At 41.5% G+C, this 18,908-nt stretch overlaps 1 protein-coding gene across 1 annotated transcript in view; it reads left to right on the top strand.

Moving 5' to 3' along the window:
• Positions 1-10,070, top strand: part of pgk1 (phosphoglycerate kinase 1) — a 30,522-nt gene extending 20,452 nt beyond the window's left edge. The window contains exons 7-11 of the mRNA XM_068047323.1: positions 2,008-2,122; positions 3,900-4,079; positions 7,241-7,418; positions 8,744-8,842; positions 9,683-10,070. Of these exons, the coding sequence (XP_067903424.1) occupies positions 2,008-2,122; positions 3,900-4,079; positions 7,241-7,418; positions 8,744-8,842; positions 9,683-9,723 (613 nt within the window). The 3' untranslated portion in view covers positions 9,724-10,070. The remainder of the gene's footprint in view (positions 1-2,007; positions 2,123-3,899; positions 4,080-7,240; positions 7,419-8,743; positions 8,843-9,682) is intronic.
• Positions 10,071-18,908: the final 8,838 nt, after the last annotated feature.

Raw genomic sequence — 18,908 nt, 5'->3', positions numbered from 1 at the left:
TAGTGCAAAAAACAGGAAGCCTGTGAAATACAGACATATATTCAGAAGTGTCTCAATTTTTGAGACTTGATAAAACAGCATCTTGTGTCGGTCATTTGGTGTACACCTACATTAAGCACAAGGAATGCTCCTGAAATTTGCACCCTGGGACATCTCTTTATCATGCCATCTGTTGTAATATGAGAGAGTTGCTTCTGTAGCATTTTATTTGACAATAATTAACTGTTGTAAACAGTTGCAATCATAATCACTGCATCTGAGGGAATAACTTGAATTACTCTCTGAAGCTGAACTATGCTCAATTATTCAATGTCTTTAAAAACTGCCTGTTCAACATAATGGTGTGTAACTAAAATTGTATGTTTTGAGAATTGAATTTTTTTGAGATTTAGATGACCTTATCACTTCAAGATACCGTTCCTTCAGAGGAAAACCTAGAAGTTTTAGGATGAGAAGGGATCTAGCCAGGGTAGAATGGAACCAAAGACTGACAAGAAAAGCTGTAACAGAACAATGAGTGATCTTTTAGAAGGAGATGTTTCGGGTACAGACTAGGTATATTCCAACAAGGGCGAAAGGTAGCGGAACCAAAGCCAGGGCTCCTTGGATGATGAAGGAAATAGAGAATATGATCAAATTTTAAAAACAGTGTGTATGATGCACTTTCAGGTGAATTCCTCAAGCGAGAACCAGTCCAAATACAATGCATTGAGAGGGGAAGTGAAGGGGCAAGTAAGACTGGCAAAGAGAGAATTTGAGAATAGAATGGCAGTTAAAAGGGAACCCAAAAATATACTACCAGAATGTAAATAGTTGGGGTGGGTCCTAAAGACTAGAATACTTAATGAGTATTTTGTATTGGTGTTTACTATCAGTAGAAGCGGAGATGGTAGAGGTAATCAATGTGTTGAAAATTAATGTGCAGGATATACTGGAAAGGCTGGTCGGAATGGCTTGCATCCCATGTTGCTTAAGGGAAGTGGGGGTGGAGATAGTGGAAGGGCTTTCCATAATCTTCCATGGATATGGGGAGGTGCCAGTGGATTGGCGATTGGAAAATGTGACTGACACCCTTATTGAAGAAAGGGTGTAAGGACATTCTTAGTAACCAGTTTAATTTTAGTTATGGGTAATTTTTTTTTTTTTAGAAACAATGATCGAGGGAAGAAAATCAACAGGCACTTGGAGAAGTTTGAATTAACTAAGGAGATCCAGTGAGCATGGTTTTGTAAAAGGCAGATCATGCTTGACTAATTTAATTGTTTGATGAAGTAACAGAGAAGGTTGATGAAGGGAATGCAATGGTAAATTGTTGTTGTCCACTGCTTTATATATACAGAGCAAACTTGCCGATGATACTAAACTTGGAGGTGTGGCAAACAGTGAAGGTGATGAGGGCCTTTAGCTGCAAGGTTAGGTTGGAGAAGCTGGGGTTGTTCTCGGAGCAATGGAGATTGAGGAGAGATTTAATAGAGGTGTGCAAGGTTATGACCGGTTTAGATAAAATAGATGAAGAAAAGCTGTTCCTGTTAGCTGAGCATAAAAGGGGACATAGATTTAAGGTTTTGAGCAAGAGATGGAGGGGGGAGCTGAGGAAGAACTTTTATACTGCAAGTGGTAATGACCTGGAACTTGCTGCCTTCGAGGGTTTTGAAAGCAGAGATGATCAATGACTTCAAAAGGAAATTGGATGGGCACTTGACGGAATTAAACTTGCAGGGGAATGGGACTTACTGGCTACAGAGAGCCGCATGGACTCGATGGGCTGAATGGCTTCCTTCAGTGCTGTAAATGACTTTTTTAAAAAGCAACAAGTTTTAAAAATAAATTGAAGTGTATTAAACCATATTCTATTGCTTCAGTCAAGTAAATCTGGCGTGATGGAAGTTTATTTTTCCATTCTTCCAGCAACTATCAATTATCAGCACTATTCAATTTACACATCAGTTTAATGAAAAACCATGGAATTGTATAGCTTTAATACCTGTTTCTATTGCTGTTCAACAGGGCTAAAGTCCAGGACAAGATTCAGCTGATCAGTAACTTGCTAGATAAGGTGAATGAAATGATTATTGGAGGAGGCATGGCCTTTACATTCCTGAAGGTCCTCAATAAAATGGAGGTATGTGTGTCAGCAGAACTGCATCATCCAGCTTCCAGTTTGCCAAGTCAAATAATAGATTTCATGTGGCTATTGCAAACAGAATTTCAGTTTAAAGCAGTGCATCGGAAGATGTAGCAGCCGCTGTTACACCATCTTGAACTTATACGCTGCGTTCTCTTGTCAGAACGTATTGCCGTGACCTTCTCTTGTAAAAATCATTTAACCTTTTCTTAATATTTGGGTTTTAGTGTGCAAGTTTGCTTTTTTAATCTGTCACATAATAGTAGGTAAACATCTTTTAAATAAGATAGACTCTTAAAATTTTACAGCAAACAGGGGTGCCATTTGGCCCATTGTGCCTGAAAAGTCTTTGAAAAGGCTATTCAATTAGTATCCGTCCCCTGCTATTTCCCCATAGCCCAGCAAATTTTTCCTTTAGGTTAGATTCTCTTGAAAATTACTATTCAACTAACTTACACCATCCTTTCAGGCAGTAAATTTCAGATCATCATGATTCGCTGCGTAAAATAAAAATTCTGCTCACCCCTTTTCTCATTCTTCTCTCATTCTTATGTCAATTACCTTACATTTGTGTCCTCTGGTTACTGACCCTCCTGTCAAAGTTTTTCCCTAATTACTCTATCAAAATTATTAAATCTCCTCTTCTCTGCTCTAAGACCTTTACAATTCACATGCGGTTCAACCAATTCAGAGTTAAGTCTTCAGGAGTACAGTAATCTACATTTTCATTATTCTGTTTGTAGAACGGGTATGGAGGAATACACTCAATCCTGTTTATTTTATAGTGGGTGTAGATTGTCTAGCCATCAGGTAAACTAGACAAACCAGAAAGTGGAGTTGAGGCCAAGGTCAAATCAGCCATAATCTTACTGAATGGTGGAGCAAGCTTACTGGGGGTCCGGGGGGTGCAGGGGTGGGGTAGAGTGCAGTGATATGGCTGCTCCTCCTATTTCTTATGTTCTCATGTAACCACATTGATCCAAATCTGTTGTGGTAATTTGTATGTTTTTCCTCAGTGTGTCTGAACAAACTTTGTTTTTACACGTTACCTATACTGTTTCACCAGTTTTGGGTTCTGGCCTCTTCTGTCATCATCTCTTGATTCTCTGAATTCCGGTCTTTTCCCTGCTGTCTTTGGCTTTGAGTCCTGTGACTCTGCTGGTGTCTTCAAACATCAGGAAGTATGTATCCACATCAGACATGGTGTAAACTAGACAGAGATTACACTGTATTTTCCCCTCTCCTGTCTATATGCTCTTATTTTCGAGGAGATAAAATTTCCTGCTATTTTTCTTTCCCCCCTTTTTCTATAAAGGTTTCTGTGTTCCCAGTTGATCCTATATCTTGGATGCAACTGTGTTCACTACAGATTCTCCATAAAACTGATCTGATGAGAGCAGGCACTCTGAGGGAGTACGAGTATTTAAAATATGAAATGTATTCCTTCTCTGCTCTTGATTAATTGTCACACATGTAGGGTATAGATATAAATCAACACTTGCTGATTGCCCTAGAGTGTCATACCATTTCTTGATACCGCTGTGTATAGTTCTGTTATTGCTATACTAGTTAGGTCTCTTATTTGTAGAATAGTAGTAGGATTTCACAATAAAATAACACAATAATATTGAAACCGTGTCAAATATTAGGTGACCTTTGCTGCAGATGGATTTTAACCAACTTGGTAAAGGTCTCAATGTCAACAGCAGTAAAGGAGCGGCACATAATGGTCTCTGGATATTTTTTGAATATTATATAACACTTTCCTTTTTAGATTGGCAATTCCCTCTTTGATGAAGAAGGGTCTAAAATAGTCAATGATCTGATGGCTAAGGCTAAGAAAAATGGGGTGGTCATCACACTGCCCGAAGATTTTGTGACTGCTGATAAATTCGATGAAAATGCCAATGTTGGAACAGCCACTGTTGGCTCAGGAATCCCAGCAAACTGGATGGTAAGATAGTAGTATGGGTTGTTCAGTGCTCTGCAACATTTTTAGAGTGCATTTCATGTCCTCGAGTTCCAAAGCATTTCACAGCCAATGAATTAATTTTTGAACTGTAATCCTTGTTATGGGGGAAACCGAGCAGCTGACTTGCCAACAGCAAGGTCTAAATAGCAAATGAAATAAATGATCAGATACGAGATGTTTTAGTGATGTTGATTACGACTTTTATGCTTATTGAGGCTAGTGATGTCCAGGGAATGGAACATTTTCTCATTTTGGCCACGAAATGTCGACATCAGGCAGTCCTGGGTTGTGCATAGTATGGCTAGCTGCAGAATAAAGCATATTCTTCTCTATTCCAATAATGGACTTTAGATCCAACCTGAAAGTACTAACACTACACCAGTGTGACATTTTCATTCCCTATACCTGTTCATCGCTGTAATCTCTCTGTGCATTTGAGTTTAAAATTAGAAGCTGTTTTGTACTGTGGACCCACACCTACACATGACTGGATTGAAAACATTTAAGTTCACTTCATGTCTGACTTGCTGTTAATGGAAAAAGGAGGCTTTATCCCATCAGCTTTTTCAGGATATGAAACCAGGTCTAGGGTGAGATGACAGTGTATTAATCTAATCTGGGAAAAAAAAATCAATTTTCAAGATAAAGTTCAGATAAAACTTGAAAAATCCAGTGTGGATTTGTTGATGCTTACACATAGATTGTGGCTAATGAAAATGATGAACTGATGGAAATGCACAGTATTTTCTGTTTTTTCCACCCCCCCAGATTTCCACATTTGCAGTTTTTTAAGTAGTTTATTGGTATACAGGTTGTGAATTATTTTAGTTTGTTTTCATCTTGCATTGAAATATAGAACAAAGAAAATTACAGCACAGGAACAGGCCCTTCGGCCCTCCAAACCTGCGCCGATCCAGATCCTCTACCTAAACATGTCGCCTATTTTCTAAGGGTCTGTATCTCTTTGCTTCCTGCCCATTCATGTATCTGTCTAGATACATCTTAAAAGACGCTATCGTGTTCGCATCTACCACCTCCGCTGGCAACGCGTTCCAGGCACCCACCACCCTCTGCGTAAAGAACTTTCCACGCATATCCCCCCTAAACTTCTCCCCTTTCACTTTGAACTCGTGACCTCTAGTATTTGAATCCCCCACTCTGGGGGAAAAAGCTTCTTGCTATCCACCCTGTCTATACCTCTCATGATTTTGTACACCTCAATCAGGTCCCCCCTCAACCTCCGTCTTTCTAATGAAAATAATCCTAATCTACTCAACCTTTCTTCATAGCTAGCGCCCTCCATACCAGGCAACATCCTGGTGAACCTCCTCTGCACCCTCTCCAAAGCATCCACATCCTTTTGGTAATGTGGCGACCAGAACTGCACGCAGTATTCCAAATGTGGCTGAACCAAAGTCCTATACAACTGTAACATGACCTGCCAACTCTTGTACTCAATACCCCGTCCGATGAAGCATGCCGTATGCCTTCTTGACCACTCTATTTACCTGCGTTGCCACCTTCAGGGAACAATGGACCTGAAGTATATAGGAGCTATTTTTTCAATTATGACTGTTGCCTGCCAAAATAATGGTGTGATGCACCTCATGATCTATTATAATCATGTCTTGTTTTTAATTACTTTGGCAAATTCCTTTTTAATCCTTGGAAAAGCATCTTAAAGGTTTATTGCTTAGAATTTGCTTTTTCTCAACATGGTGGGGGGGGGGGGGGTGGTGGTTTATGTATTTCTAAAGTAATTCAATTTAATCCTGTATTTCAGGTTTTCTGCATATTCAAGTAGCATAAGAGTTGCAGAGAAACATAAAATGAACTATATTTTGTGCTCATGAATAGAATTGGAGGGCTTGACCTGATTGTATTTGGCGTCCAGTGTTATCTGCCTATATTAGTGTGATTTAATAGATTGGGGAGCTGTGTACAATTACATTGTCGTGGTATCTACGATGTTAGATTTGTTACTATTGTAATATAGAGAACATTTCAAGTTTTTGAAACCTACTAAGTGATTATCTGAATGGGGAAACATATTAGAAGCAACTAAAACATTTGTTTCAGCTTCTTGTGTAAAGTAACTTGAATGTACAATTAAAAGGGGAGGAAGTATGTGAAAAAAGCTTTCAAAAGGCTTGTGTTATAACGAGCAGAGTTGGAACTTCTGAGGTTTTATGCTTAGCAGTTTTGACAAAAACAGTTCAATTCCGTTCCACCGTGATCTTTAGGTACATTTATTTTGCAGCTTTAGTGTCTGCAAAATGGAGACTGATTTTCCAGCAGTGCTAAAGTTTCAGAGTAATTCCAGAATTCTGATCCTGATCTAACTGCAGTGAGAAACAGTATGAAACTGGATCAGGCAATTTCATGCTGTTGGCATTAACACTGCATGGAGGAGAACTCCAGTGTAGTATCAAATGTTGGTTTTTAAATGCTCAGATGATCTTTTGGGTCTCGAGTACTTTCTTGGAGTTGATTTTAATGTTGAGAGCGTGAATGCCACGGATAAAGTTTTGAATGGGGCTGGAACTCGTGTGTATAATGGAGGGCTCCAATGTTGCAGAAATACTGACTTTCTTTCAAAGTCAGATTCTTACTCCATTTTTTTTAAATTATAAACTCTTACAATTCATGACCAGCAGTACTGTACAGCATTTCTATGTTTAAAAAAAAATATATACAAAGAAAATGTTTGGTAGCTGATGGTTAGCCAAGTAGCAGTATCCTGATTGGCTAGTAGTGCCTTTCTTTCAAGGTTTTCATTTAATCAATATGAGAAGTACATAGTTATGTGGAGGATAAAAGTTCTGGAATTTGCTCTGTCTTGTAAAATAATTGCTTTAAACAGGAGTATGACACTAAGAGGGAAGGAGCTGGGGGATTTGCAATGCCAGAGTTGGGCTTATGTGGAGTAACTTATCTGGTGTAACTATGTGGCCTTTATATAGTCCATATCTGTCATGTTAGCAAAACAGAACAGTAAGATAAAGTATAACAAATGATACATATCCCCTTGATCTGAAGGTATGAAACAAATGTATCAATACCTTACCACTCCTTTACAAGTAGAGTGAAATACAGCAAATGTATTTTTGGTTTTGATGTATCTTTATTTTTTTCCAAACAAGGGTCTGGACTGTGGTCCTGAGAGTATTAAGAAGTTTACTGCTGCTGTGGGCAGGGCCAAGCTGATTGTGTGGAATGGTCCTGTCGGTGTGTTTGAATGGGACAAGTTCGCCAACGGCACCAAGGCAGTTATGGACAAGGTTGTGGAAGTTACCCAGAAAGGTTCTATCTCTATAATTGGTAAGTATGGAGTAGAATTTGGAAAGTTGCTTAGTCCTGATGAGAAAAGAAATTATACCATTTTGTGGTCTTCATGGGCTAAGATGGGGCTGTGCTGATACTAATGGTACTAAAACTACCATTTTGTACTCGGGTTTTCATGTAATGCAGTTTAAAATTTATATAATTTGTATGATTTTCTGGTGAAGTTGTACACGCTAATGCACTTGTGAAATGTGTTACAATTGTGAGTAAGTTTAGTACCCGTATACAGAGATTCTTCCAAAACACTTGGCACTGACCAGTATAAAATAATTCTTCTTGGATGTGCTTCATGATTTTATAATTGTTTTAAAATGACTTTCAAATAGTTTGAGAGAGTCAACCTAGGTGCAAAGTGTATTTTTATTTCCCTGCCCTTTGGAGAGTGCCTGATGAGAAAAGAAATTATACCATTTTGTTACAATGCAAAGCATTTTTTTTGATAGCCTTCAATGACAAGTAATTGTGCTAGGGATGGGGGAATATTTTGAACAGCCCAGGTGCTAAATAAATTACAAGCACAGCTGTCCTGCTTCAGTCCTCACTTAACATCCAAATACCAATGATCCCTGTGGAAGAATATGTAACAATCAGGATTGGAACTGTAGATGATTTTCTTTTCCCCATCTCCAAGGTTGGGGACCCCAAGGCCAATTGTTACAATCCTCCTATTACTGTGTCTGAGCTAACTCAGCATAAACATTTAATCATCTTGGTCACTACTGTAAACAAGACAGGACCAGGGGCAGGGATTCGCTGCATCAGGAATTCCTCCTTTCCCAGCTCCTACTGGGACTCAAAATAGGGTTGGCAGAGAGACCTGGATCTGAACAATGCACACACCAATTTTATATTTAAATTGAATGGCTTTGTTCCTTCCGAAAGTGAACTGCTACTGCCGGGAGACCATGTTAACTAGCAACAATGTATTGCTGACCTGGGACATAACTTCTGAGTGAAGTTGCTTTTTAATGACAAATATACTATGATGGAATTCAAGAGGCCATATTAAGCTAAACATTGACAAAATGCTTCATTTTTTTCATAGTTAACTCTGTAAAACTAATTATTTTGAACTTTTTTTTTAATGTGGTATTACCTTGGTCTTTGATTTTGTACTTGGAATGAAGATAGGAAGGGTGTATTAAAATACATTCGAGGTTATTAAATTACTGAATACATGTTTTTACGTTTGTGTATCTTTAGTGCTGGAAAAACAAAATGCCACTAGATGTTCAGATCACACTTTTTTCAATAAGCTTCAGTAGCTCAGATATCTGGTCTATTCTGTTTTCAAATTATAGGTGGTGGAGACACAGCCACTTGCTGTGCCAAGTGGAACACTGAAGACAAAGTCAGCCATGTTAGCACTGGAGGTGGAGCCAGTTTAGAACTGCTTGAAGGTGAATTTTTGTTTTTGCTGTCTTCTACTTTGAGTTTTAACAATTGATGAGGACTAAAGAAGATTTTTTAACATGTTGCATAATCAGTGAAATGGCTAAACATATGAATGCTCGCTCATAAGTTTTATTGTGTGACTATCTAGTTGATTAACATTTCCTTTTGATTTAGCCTTGTATTGTTATAACTTAATCCTGTGAATAAGCAGATCTGATTTTAAACTTTTTTTAAATGAAAAATGCAACTAATTATTTTACTTACCCCATGCTATGTTCTGGTCTGACCTCTGGCAATTAAGGGCTTCAGTTGGTCGCTGAAAAAGCAGCCACTGAGACTTTTTTTTCCCCCCCATCCTCATGGGCAAGTGTCTGACCTCTGCTTAATACCACAACAAGCAGACTTTGAGCCCCACATAAATCAATCACAAAAAGTAAGCAGAACTATCGTGCTGCATTTTTTGGCTGCCAATTTTCCACAAGTCTCTAAAACCTATCTTATTCCTGAAATCCTTTAACAACCACTGATGGACTCACCAAACAGAACTTTTAAAAACAAAAAATCAGAAAAAACTGTTTTATATCTGACTTCGATGTTAAAAGCTGCAAACCTATTGCAGTATTTTGTAAATTCTAATTTATACCAGGCATTCAGTTCATAAACATGTCTTACGAAGCTAGGGCAGGTGGAGAAGAGCTAGCCCTTCAGTAACATTCTTTCTTTCTCAACAAATGGAACATAATGCTATAGAACTTGAGTACAAGTTTTAAAATAGGCTCCTGGCAACCTTCCTGACTCTCACCCCCCCCCCACTGCTCACACCCCTTTCTGTTTTTCATTCATAGGTAAAGTTCTTCCAGGAGTCGATGCTCTCAGCAACATCTAAAGCCAAAAGAACAAGTTGAATTCTCGTGCACACATACGTCAAGAGTTTCACTCTTGTGTTTTAGAACATTCAAAATGTAATTGTTTGTCTCAATACTGTATATGACAAAAATGAGCTTCATGGTGTCTTGTTTAATATATATATTATATATATAATCCTAAAATATTTTGTTTAGTATTGTCCAATTCCTGCGTAATCAGTTGTCTGTCATAATGTTGAAGCAGTTTTCCAAGGAATTGATGTCTTTTATGAACTGTAGCTCACAGATGTCCCAAAGTAAGTTTACATTTTCATTTTCACTGGAGATGGACTGAAATGACTGCTGAATAAATAAACATGCACACGCACTGGATTCTTTTATTTAGAAATGGAGATTGGGTAAAGGAGGCAGCAAAATCCTGATTTATACTTAACTTCCTCTGATATTAATTAACTTCCTTGGACATCTGAACCCAGCTTGTTTTCTACAGAAACATACGAAAAATGATTGGAAGGAAAAGATAGGTCCATCCAGCCCCAATACATCACAATACATATACTCCCCAACCCCACCCAGAGCCATGTGATCTCATGGGAGAAGGAGAAAAACTATGTAAAAACTCAGGCCAATTTAGAGGAAAAGAACTGGAGAATTTCTTCCTAACATCCCCACCCCTGCTCCCCAAGCGATCAAAACTAGTCCAAGAAACCACCTATCCCTGATTCATGTTATGAGGTGATCTCCACCCCAATCAGAAACGAATCGGGCTCTTGCTTGAAGAAATTTGGCAAATCAATGATCACCCTTAACCTCATGAGTGTGTAGTCCTCTATTCTCGAGGAAAAGAACCTCCTCCAAGCATCAAGCCTAGTTTTGCCCTTGTATAGCTTGTAAAAATGATTCCTGGTCCTCCTTACCTATTCAGTTAAACAAACATTATCTAGTCCCCTCATCAGGTTACAAACCTCAGTCAAATCATCCTTAAGTCTATTGTTCTCCAAAGAATCTCTTCAAGCATATCTGGGTATGTTTTAAACTGGGAAGTAAGCTTGTACCCCACTTTTGCATCCTTTCTAAAGTCTCTATCACCTATCATCTAAGGAGACCAAAACTCAACACAATATTCTAACAGATTGAATTAAGGTATTGCACAAGGAGAACAGAGTATACTTTGTTTTATAGTGAATTGTCCGGTAGAAGATTTTGGGCAAGAGATGCAGAGGGAATATGAGGAAGAACTTCTTTACGCAGTGGGTGGTAATGACCTGGAACTCGCTGCTTACAAGGATGGTGGAAGCAGAGACAATCAATGACTTCAAAAGGAAATTGGATTGCCACTTGAAGGAAATAGACTTGCAGGGCTACAGGGATCGAGCAGGGAGAGTGATTGAATGGATAGCTCTGGAGAGCCGGCAGGGATTCTGAACCGAATGGCTTCCTTCTCTGCCATAAATAACTTTGACTCTATGTAAATACACCCTAGTACCTTATTAGCTTTAGCTATAGCTTCATGGCATTGGCAATGAACTTTTAGCAATTGATGCATTAAAATGTCCAGTTAGCTTTCACCACTAGCTGTAGCTCTTTACCCTGAAGGGTCCATGCATGTTCAAAATTTAACCTGCTCATTTGCATAACACTGCACGTTGCTAGGTTAAATGTCGTTCTTAAGTGATGAGCCCCACCCTACCCAGTATGTCTAGATCAGTTTGTAGTTGTCATGCATCCTCTAATCCTAGCTCTTGCACAAATCTTGGTTCTGGAATATGATTTTATAGGCTGATTGCCCTAGTGGCCATTTTTCTTAAAAAAGCCTTCATCAATGCAAAAACTGAAACATTTACAACCATCTTCAGCCAGCAGGGCAGTGTGGATGATCTTTCTTGTCTTGTTCCTGAGGTTTCCCACCCCCCCCATCACAGATGATCATCTTAAACCATTTCAAATCACTCCATGTGATTGCAAGAAACTGCTCAGTACATTGGACACAGCAAACACTTCAGGTCTGGACAGCATCCTGGTTGTAGTGCTCAAGATTTGCATTACAGAACTAGCCACACCTGTAGCTAAGCTGTTCCAATATATCTACAATATTCACATCAATCTGAGAGTGTAAAGGTTCACAGGCGTATGCTCTCCAATTAGAAGCAGGACAATTCCAATTCAGCCAATTATGGCCTCATTAGCCTACTCCAAATCATCAATAAAGTAGTCAACAGTACTATCATGTAAGACTTACCAATAATCTGCTATTGATGCTCAGTTTGGGTTGTGCCAGAAACACTTGGTTCTATAACATGGAAACAAGACCTGAATTCCAGATGAGACGAGAGTGACTGCCCCAACATCAAGTCAGCATTTGACTGAGTATAGTACCCATGAGCCCAAATAAAACTGAAGTCTGTGATGATCAAGGGAAAACTCCAGTTGTTGGAGTCATACCTGAGACAAAAGAAGATGATCGTGGGTAGAAATAGTGAAAAATTTATGGCACAGGAGGCCTTTTGGCCCGCTGTTTGTGCCGGCTGAAAAAGTTATCAACTATTCCCAACTTACAGCTCTTACTGTGTAGCCATGTAGGTTGTGGCACCTCAGATATTTTTTTAATGTGATGAAGGTTTCTGCCTCTACCACCCTTTCAGGCAGAGAGTACCAGACCCACACCACCTTCTTAGGCAGTTCCTCGGGAACGAGGATGACTTTCTTCCACTCCAGGGTTGTGGGTCCTTGGGTGACTGAATAGTCCAATTCTGGATCTTCACACTCTGCCACAGGTGGGGCAGGTCGTTTTTGGTGAGGCGAGTGAATGGGATGCTCGAAATTCCGAACGCTCCTGCTGTTTACACTTAGTCGCTGCCTGGGCACATTGATGTTGTTTGAACTGGCTGGCACCTTCGCGAATGCTTCTTCATTTTGGGTGGTCTCGGGCAAGAGATTCCTACGAATCAGTGCAGATGTCACATTTTTTCAGGGAGGCTTTAAGGACATCCTTGTTGCGTTTTCTCTGCCCTCCTGGTAGCCTTTTGCGGTGACTGAGCTCGGAGTAGAAAGCTTGTTTTGGGAGTCTTGTGTCCGGCATGGCGCACGGTGTGGCCTGCCTAACTTGGCTGACCAGCCATGACCAGTGTCTTGATACTGAGGATGTTGGGCTGAGAGAGGATATTAATACATTGGAGTACCTATGCTGCCACTGAATTTGCAGGATCTTGCGGAGGCACTGCTGGTGATATCTCTCCAGGGCTTTGCGATGTCTGCTGTACAGTGTTCGTGTTTCTGATGCATACAGGAGGGCAGGTAACACTGTGGCCCTGTAGACCATGAGCTTGGTGCCAGGTTTGAGGTCTTTGTTGTTAAACGCTCTTCCTCAGATGAGCCAAGGCTGTGCTGAGTTTCATTGTCGTTTTCTACCCTTGCTGAGAGGAGGCTCTCAAGGTATGGAAAGTGATCCACATTGTCCAGTGGTTCACCATGGATCTTGAGAGTTGGGGGGGCAGTGTTGCACTGTGGGAGCAGGCTGGTAGAGGACCTTTGTCTTCCGGGTGTTTAGCTTAAGGCCCATTCTTTCATACCCGCACCAGCCTCTGGGTGAAAAAATTACTCAACTCCCCTCAAATCCCTCTACTGATTCCTTTAAATCTATGCCCCCTTATTATTGACCACTCTAACAGAAATGGATCTTTCCTATCTACTCTTGGTTTCATAACTTTATGCACCTCAATTAAATTTCCCCTCCTCCTCCTCTGCTCCAAAGAAAACAACCCCAGCCTGTCCAAACTTTTCTCATAGTGGAAATTCCCCATTCCTGGCACTATCCTCGTAAATCTCTAATGTGATCACATCCTTCTTGTAATGCAGTGACTAGAACTGTAAACAGTATTCTGGTTGTGGTCTAATTCATCTTCTGTAAAGTTCTAGCATGATCGTTCTTATCTTATATGCTATGCCTCGGCCAATAAAGGAAAGTATCCCATATGCTGCCTTAACCACCTTATCTACTGTCCTGCTACCTTCAGGAATTTGTGGACATGCACTCCAAGGTCCCTTTTCCTTTACATTTCTCAGAATCTTATAATCTATTGTGTATTCTCTTTCCTTGTTTGTCCTCCCCAGATGTATTACCTCACATACAAGTGCAGAACATGCAACACCTCCCCTTTCACCTCTTCCCTTCCCACTGCCCCAAATACTCCTTCCAAGTGAAACAGCGATTTACTCGTATTTCTTTCAATTTGTTATACTGTATTTGCTGTTCCCTTTACTTTGGGGATACTAAATGCAGACTGGATGACCGCTTGGCGGAACACCTCCATTCAGTCCGCAAGCGAGACGCTGAGCTTCCTGTCACTTGTTATTTCAATTCTCCACCTTGCTCCCACTCTGACCTTTCTACCCTTGGCCTACTACAGTGTTCCAGTGAAGCTCAAGGAGCAGAACCTTATCCTTCGACTGGGCACATTACAGGCTTCCGGATTCAACATTGAGTTCAATAATTTCAGATCACAACCTCCATCTCCATTATTTTTATTTTTGCTTTTTTTTTTGTTGATTTGTTTTCCCCAACCCTCCCTCTCCCCCCCCCCCCCCCCCTTTCTTAGTCTCTACTTTAGCTGACAAGAGAGACATTATGTCAAAGCTTTTCGTCTTGCATTCATCAGGACAATCTGCAAGAATACCAATGTAAGGGAAAACAACAAATTTATACCGTATGAGAAGAGAGTGCTGATTGGTTGGCAAGTGAACTCTGGTGGCGGTGTTGCCATGGTGAATGCACCAGTTAACCATAATTGACAGTTAACTGCAAAACTTTGTTTGAAATTTAAACTAGGCAGCTAGACTCTGGTCAAAGCATTGCCCTGAGGAATGAACCAGCAAATGGCTGTTGCTTATTTTGTTTAGCTGAAATAGGTGCAATGTTTGTACCTAAACTTTGCAAAGAATAGGGCTCTGTATATTAATATATGTAGCTTCCAGTACATGCAAATGCACCACACTATGAGCCCTACTGATAATCTTACATTGATTGTCAGCATAATTTTTAGCACACTGAGAATTATTTGGCAAATGTTGTCCAATCGCAGAATCGCATCTAAGTTGGACACTGTGTTTTGAGTTTTGCAAGCACGGGCTGGTTGGGTATAGCCTGTACCTTGCCCGTTGGGAACAGTAGAAGGGACATGCTTGATACGATCTGCCAGTCTTTGGGACGTATGGCCTATATACCTAGCATCACACTGGCATTGAAATTCAGGGATCACATTACTCATTTGTATGATAGGCAGGACATCTTTTTGGCTTGACGGCAGCATCCTGTTAGTGGTGAACACCACATGTGTTGCTACTGCTTAGTAGCGGCATGAAACACTAGCCTCACCTATTGCTCAAATTTTTGGGATACATTACCCTCCCAGGGTAATTTGTGGTAGACTGGGCACCTTTAAGGGCCAAAAATCATGGCCTTAGGCCCGTTCATAAGTTTGCGCGATATACAGTGAGAAATAATCTGATCAGGGTAGCCATTGTCACACAGGATGCCTTAGATTCGCCCTATTTCAGCATCAAGCTTGCATGGTGAGCAAATGGCTTGGACCCTATTTACAAGGTTGCCGATAAGGCCAATCTTATAGCGCGTGGAACTGTAAGAATCCCAACGCGTGTATTGACCAATGAAGGTAGGTTTGCGGTAAACCGTGGTAGAGAACTCTTTAGCATATTTCTCAACTAGTACATTAAGGAAAAGGAGCCCATTTCAAAGGTGAATTTGAGCACAGGATGGAGCCCATTAAGATGTGTAAGGAAATTATTGCACACAGTTGTGGATTCAAATATAGAGGGATTAATGCCCCACCAGATCCTTCTTCCCCTTCACTTCCCTCTGACCCCACCCCTTCTGATCTGACCCCTTGCCATGTATTCACGGTACCCTCTGACTTCCCCTCTCTGATGCTGAACATTCTGTACTCAGCAAAGGACTTATTTTTATCCCCTTATGCCCCCACCTCAATGAATTTTGCGCTCGGCATGACATCGAGCTCTTCTTCTGTTGCCTTTGCCTCCGGGCTCACTTCTTTGACCAGGAGTCCTCTTCCCCCCCACCAGCAGACCCATTCACCTGCCTCCAGCATTCTCCCTCCACCTGGACCCCTCCCTCTGGCCGATTACCCACTCTTGATCTTTTCATTGAAAACTGTCGGCGAGCCATCAGCTGTCTCAATTTCTCTGTCCCCCTCACTCACTCTAACCTGTCTCCCTCTGAACTTGCTGCATTCCGTTCTCACAGGTCTAACCCCAACATTATCATCAAACCTGCAGACAAGGTGGTGCTGTTGTTGTTTGGTGTACTGACCTCTACCTTGAAGAGGCTCAGCGCCAACTCTCAGATGCTTCTTCCTACCTCCCTTGGACCATGACCCCACCACCGAACAACAAGCTACTGTCCAAGCTATCTTTTCTCCCCTGGTCCAGTCGTTTCCCACCTACATCTGTGACTCCTGACGCCCTATGTCATTTTGACAATTTCCAGTTTCCTGGCCCCAACCGCCTCCTCTTCACTATGGGCATCCAATCTCTCTACACCTCCATCCCCCACCAGGACGGTTTAAGGGCTCTCCGCTTCTTCCTTGGACAGAAGCCCAACCAGTCCCGATCCACCACCACCCTCCTCCGCCTGGCTGAACTTGTTCTCACATTGAACAACTTCTCCTTCAACTCCACTCATTTCCTTCAAGTAAAAGGTGTTGCTATGGGTACCTGCATTGGTCCTAGTTATGCTTGTCTTTTTGTGGGATATGTCGAACATTCCTTCTTCCAGTCCTACTCAGGCCCCATCCCCCAACTCTTTTTCCGGTACATTGATGACTGTATCGGTGGCATTTCCTGCTCCCGTCCCGAACTGGAAAACTTTATCAACTTTGCTTCCAATTTCCACCCTTCTCTCACCTTTACATGGTCCATCTCCGACTCTTCCCTTCCCATCCTCGACTTCTCTGTCCCCATCTCTGGGGACAGGCTATCTACTAATATTCATTATAAGCCCACCGACTCCCACAGCTACCTTGACTACACTTCTTCACACCCATCCTCCTGTAAGAGCTCCATTCCATTCTCCCAGTTTCTCCATCTCTGATGCATCTGCTTTGATGATGCAACCTTCCACGACAGTGCTTCTGATATGTCTTCCTTTTTCCTCAACCAAGGATTCCCCCCCCCCCCCCCCCCCCACTGTGGTTGACAGGGTCCTCAACTGTGTCTGGCCCATTTCTCATACCTCTAGCCTCACCCCTTCCCCTCCCTCCCAGAACCACCAAGGGTTCCCCTTGTCCAACTTTCTATTCCACCAGCCTCCACATCCAAAGGATCATCCTCCACCATTTCCACCACGTCCAGTGTGATGCCACTACCAAACGCATCTTCCCCTCCCCTCCCCTGTCAGCATTCCAAAGGGATTGTTCCCTCCATGACATCCTGGTCCATTCCTCCATTACTCCCACCACCTCGTCCCCTTCCCACCGCACTTTCCCGTGCAATCACAGGAAGTGTAATACCTGCACTTTTACTCCTCTCTCCTCGCTATCCAAGACCCCAAACACTCCTTTCAGGTGAAGCAGCAATTTACTTGTACTACTTTCAATTTATTATACTGTATTCACTGTTCACAATGTGGTCTCCTCTACACTGGGGAGACCAAATGCAGATTGGGTGACCACTTTGCGGAACACCTGCACTCAGTCCGAAAGAATGACCCCAAGCTTCCAATTACTGGCCATTTCAACACACGCCCCTGCTCTCATGCCCACATACCTGTCCTGGGCTTGCTGCAGTGTTCCAGTGAACATCAACGCAAGCTCGAGGAACAACATCTCATTTACCGATTAGGCATGCTACAGCCTGTCGGACTGAACTTTGACTTCAATAATTTCAGAGCATGATGGGCCCCCCTTTTTATTTTCAGTTTTTTTTTCTTTTTTCTTTTAGTTTGTTTCATCATTCATTTTTCTTACCAAGTGCCTGCTCATTGTTTTTTTCATGTTTGTGCTTTGGGCCAGGGCTGTTAATTTTTCTGTCTATTAACGCCCTCTCTGCACTAACGCTTTGTCTTTCAGCACACCATTAACATACCATTTGCCTTTGCTCCATGACCTTCTGGTTAGTTATTCTCTGTGACCTTGTCCTATCAACACCTTGCCTTTTGTTATCTCTTGCGCCATTTATTTGCTTAACACCTATGACATTTCTAACCTTTGCCAGTTCTGATGAAGGGTCACTGTCCTCTCCACAGATGCTGCCAGACCTGCTGAGTATTTCCAGCATTCCTTGTTTTTGTTACAGAAAATATATCATCTATATATCGGAAATATGCAAGAGGTAGGAGGTTAGGTGTCATTTCCTCAAAGACACGTTTCTCATAGAACCCAACAAAGATGTTTGCAAGAGCTGGGCTTAAAGGGAATCCCATGGCAACACCATCTATTTGAGCATACATGGTGTCGTTAAAACTGAACTCAACTGCACAAATCTCTACTTTGTGTTTGGATGGCTGCTGTCCTGCCATTTACACCTCATCCAGACACATCCTTTATGTATTTACTTGGCTTTGTACCATGAAATGGTTTGTCACTTAATCTCTCATGCCTTCCACCCTATCACCAACCTTCCCTTTTGTTCTTCAAGGCTTCTTCGGCAACACCTCCCAAACCAGCTACCTCTACCACCTAGAAAGGCAAGGGCAGCAGATGCATTGGAAGAACGTCACCTCCAAGTTCCTCTCCAAGGTCCATATCATCCTCACTTGGACATTCACTGCTGTTCCTTCATTATTGGGTCAAAATCCTGGAATACTCAACCTAACTGCATCGGGGGAGCACCTTCCCCACACGAAGCTCAGCAGTTCATACAGAAGTCCCGCCATCACCTTCCCCAGGCAACTAGGGATAGGTAATAAATGCTGGTGACACCTGAAAATAAAAACTTTAAAGACTCTGTCTTTTTAACTTGATTGAAGAAATCTAAAAGATTTACATACGAATGTTAATCTGATGTGCATTTATTTTGATTCAATCTAAGGGTTTTTAAGATTGGTTTGAAATGCATATGCATTAATTGACTACATGAACACATTGTACAGACTCAATGTACTTTGAGGGTAGGAATAAAACACTCCGCTGTTTGACTGTTCCTCAAGGCCACCTGTGCGCTTCGTTTCTTCAGC

The sequence above is a fragment of the Heterodontus francisci genome, chromosome 15 (genome assembly GCF_036365525.1).
Source record: "Heterodontus francisci isolate sHetFra1 chromosome 15, sHetFra1.hap1, whole genome shotgun sequence".
Taxonomy (NCBI): Eukaryota; Metazoa; Chordata; class Chondrichthyes; order Heterodontiformes; family Heterodontidae; genus Heterodontus; species Heterodontus francisci.
Note: the sequence above shows the minus strand (reverse complement) of the source record. Positions and strands in the feature narration are given on the sequence as shown.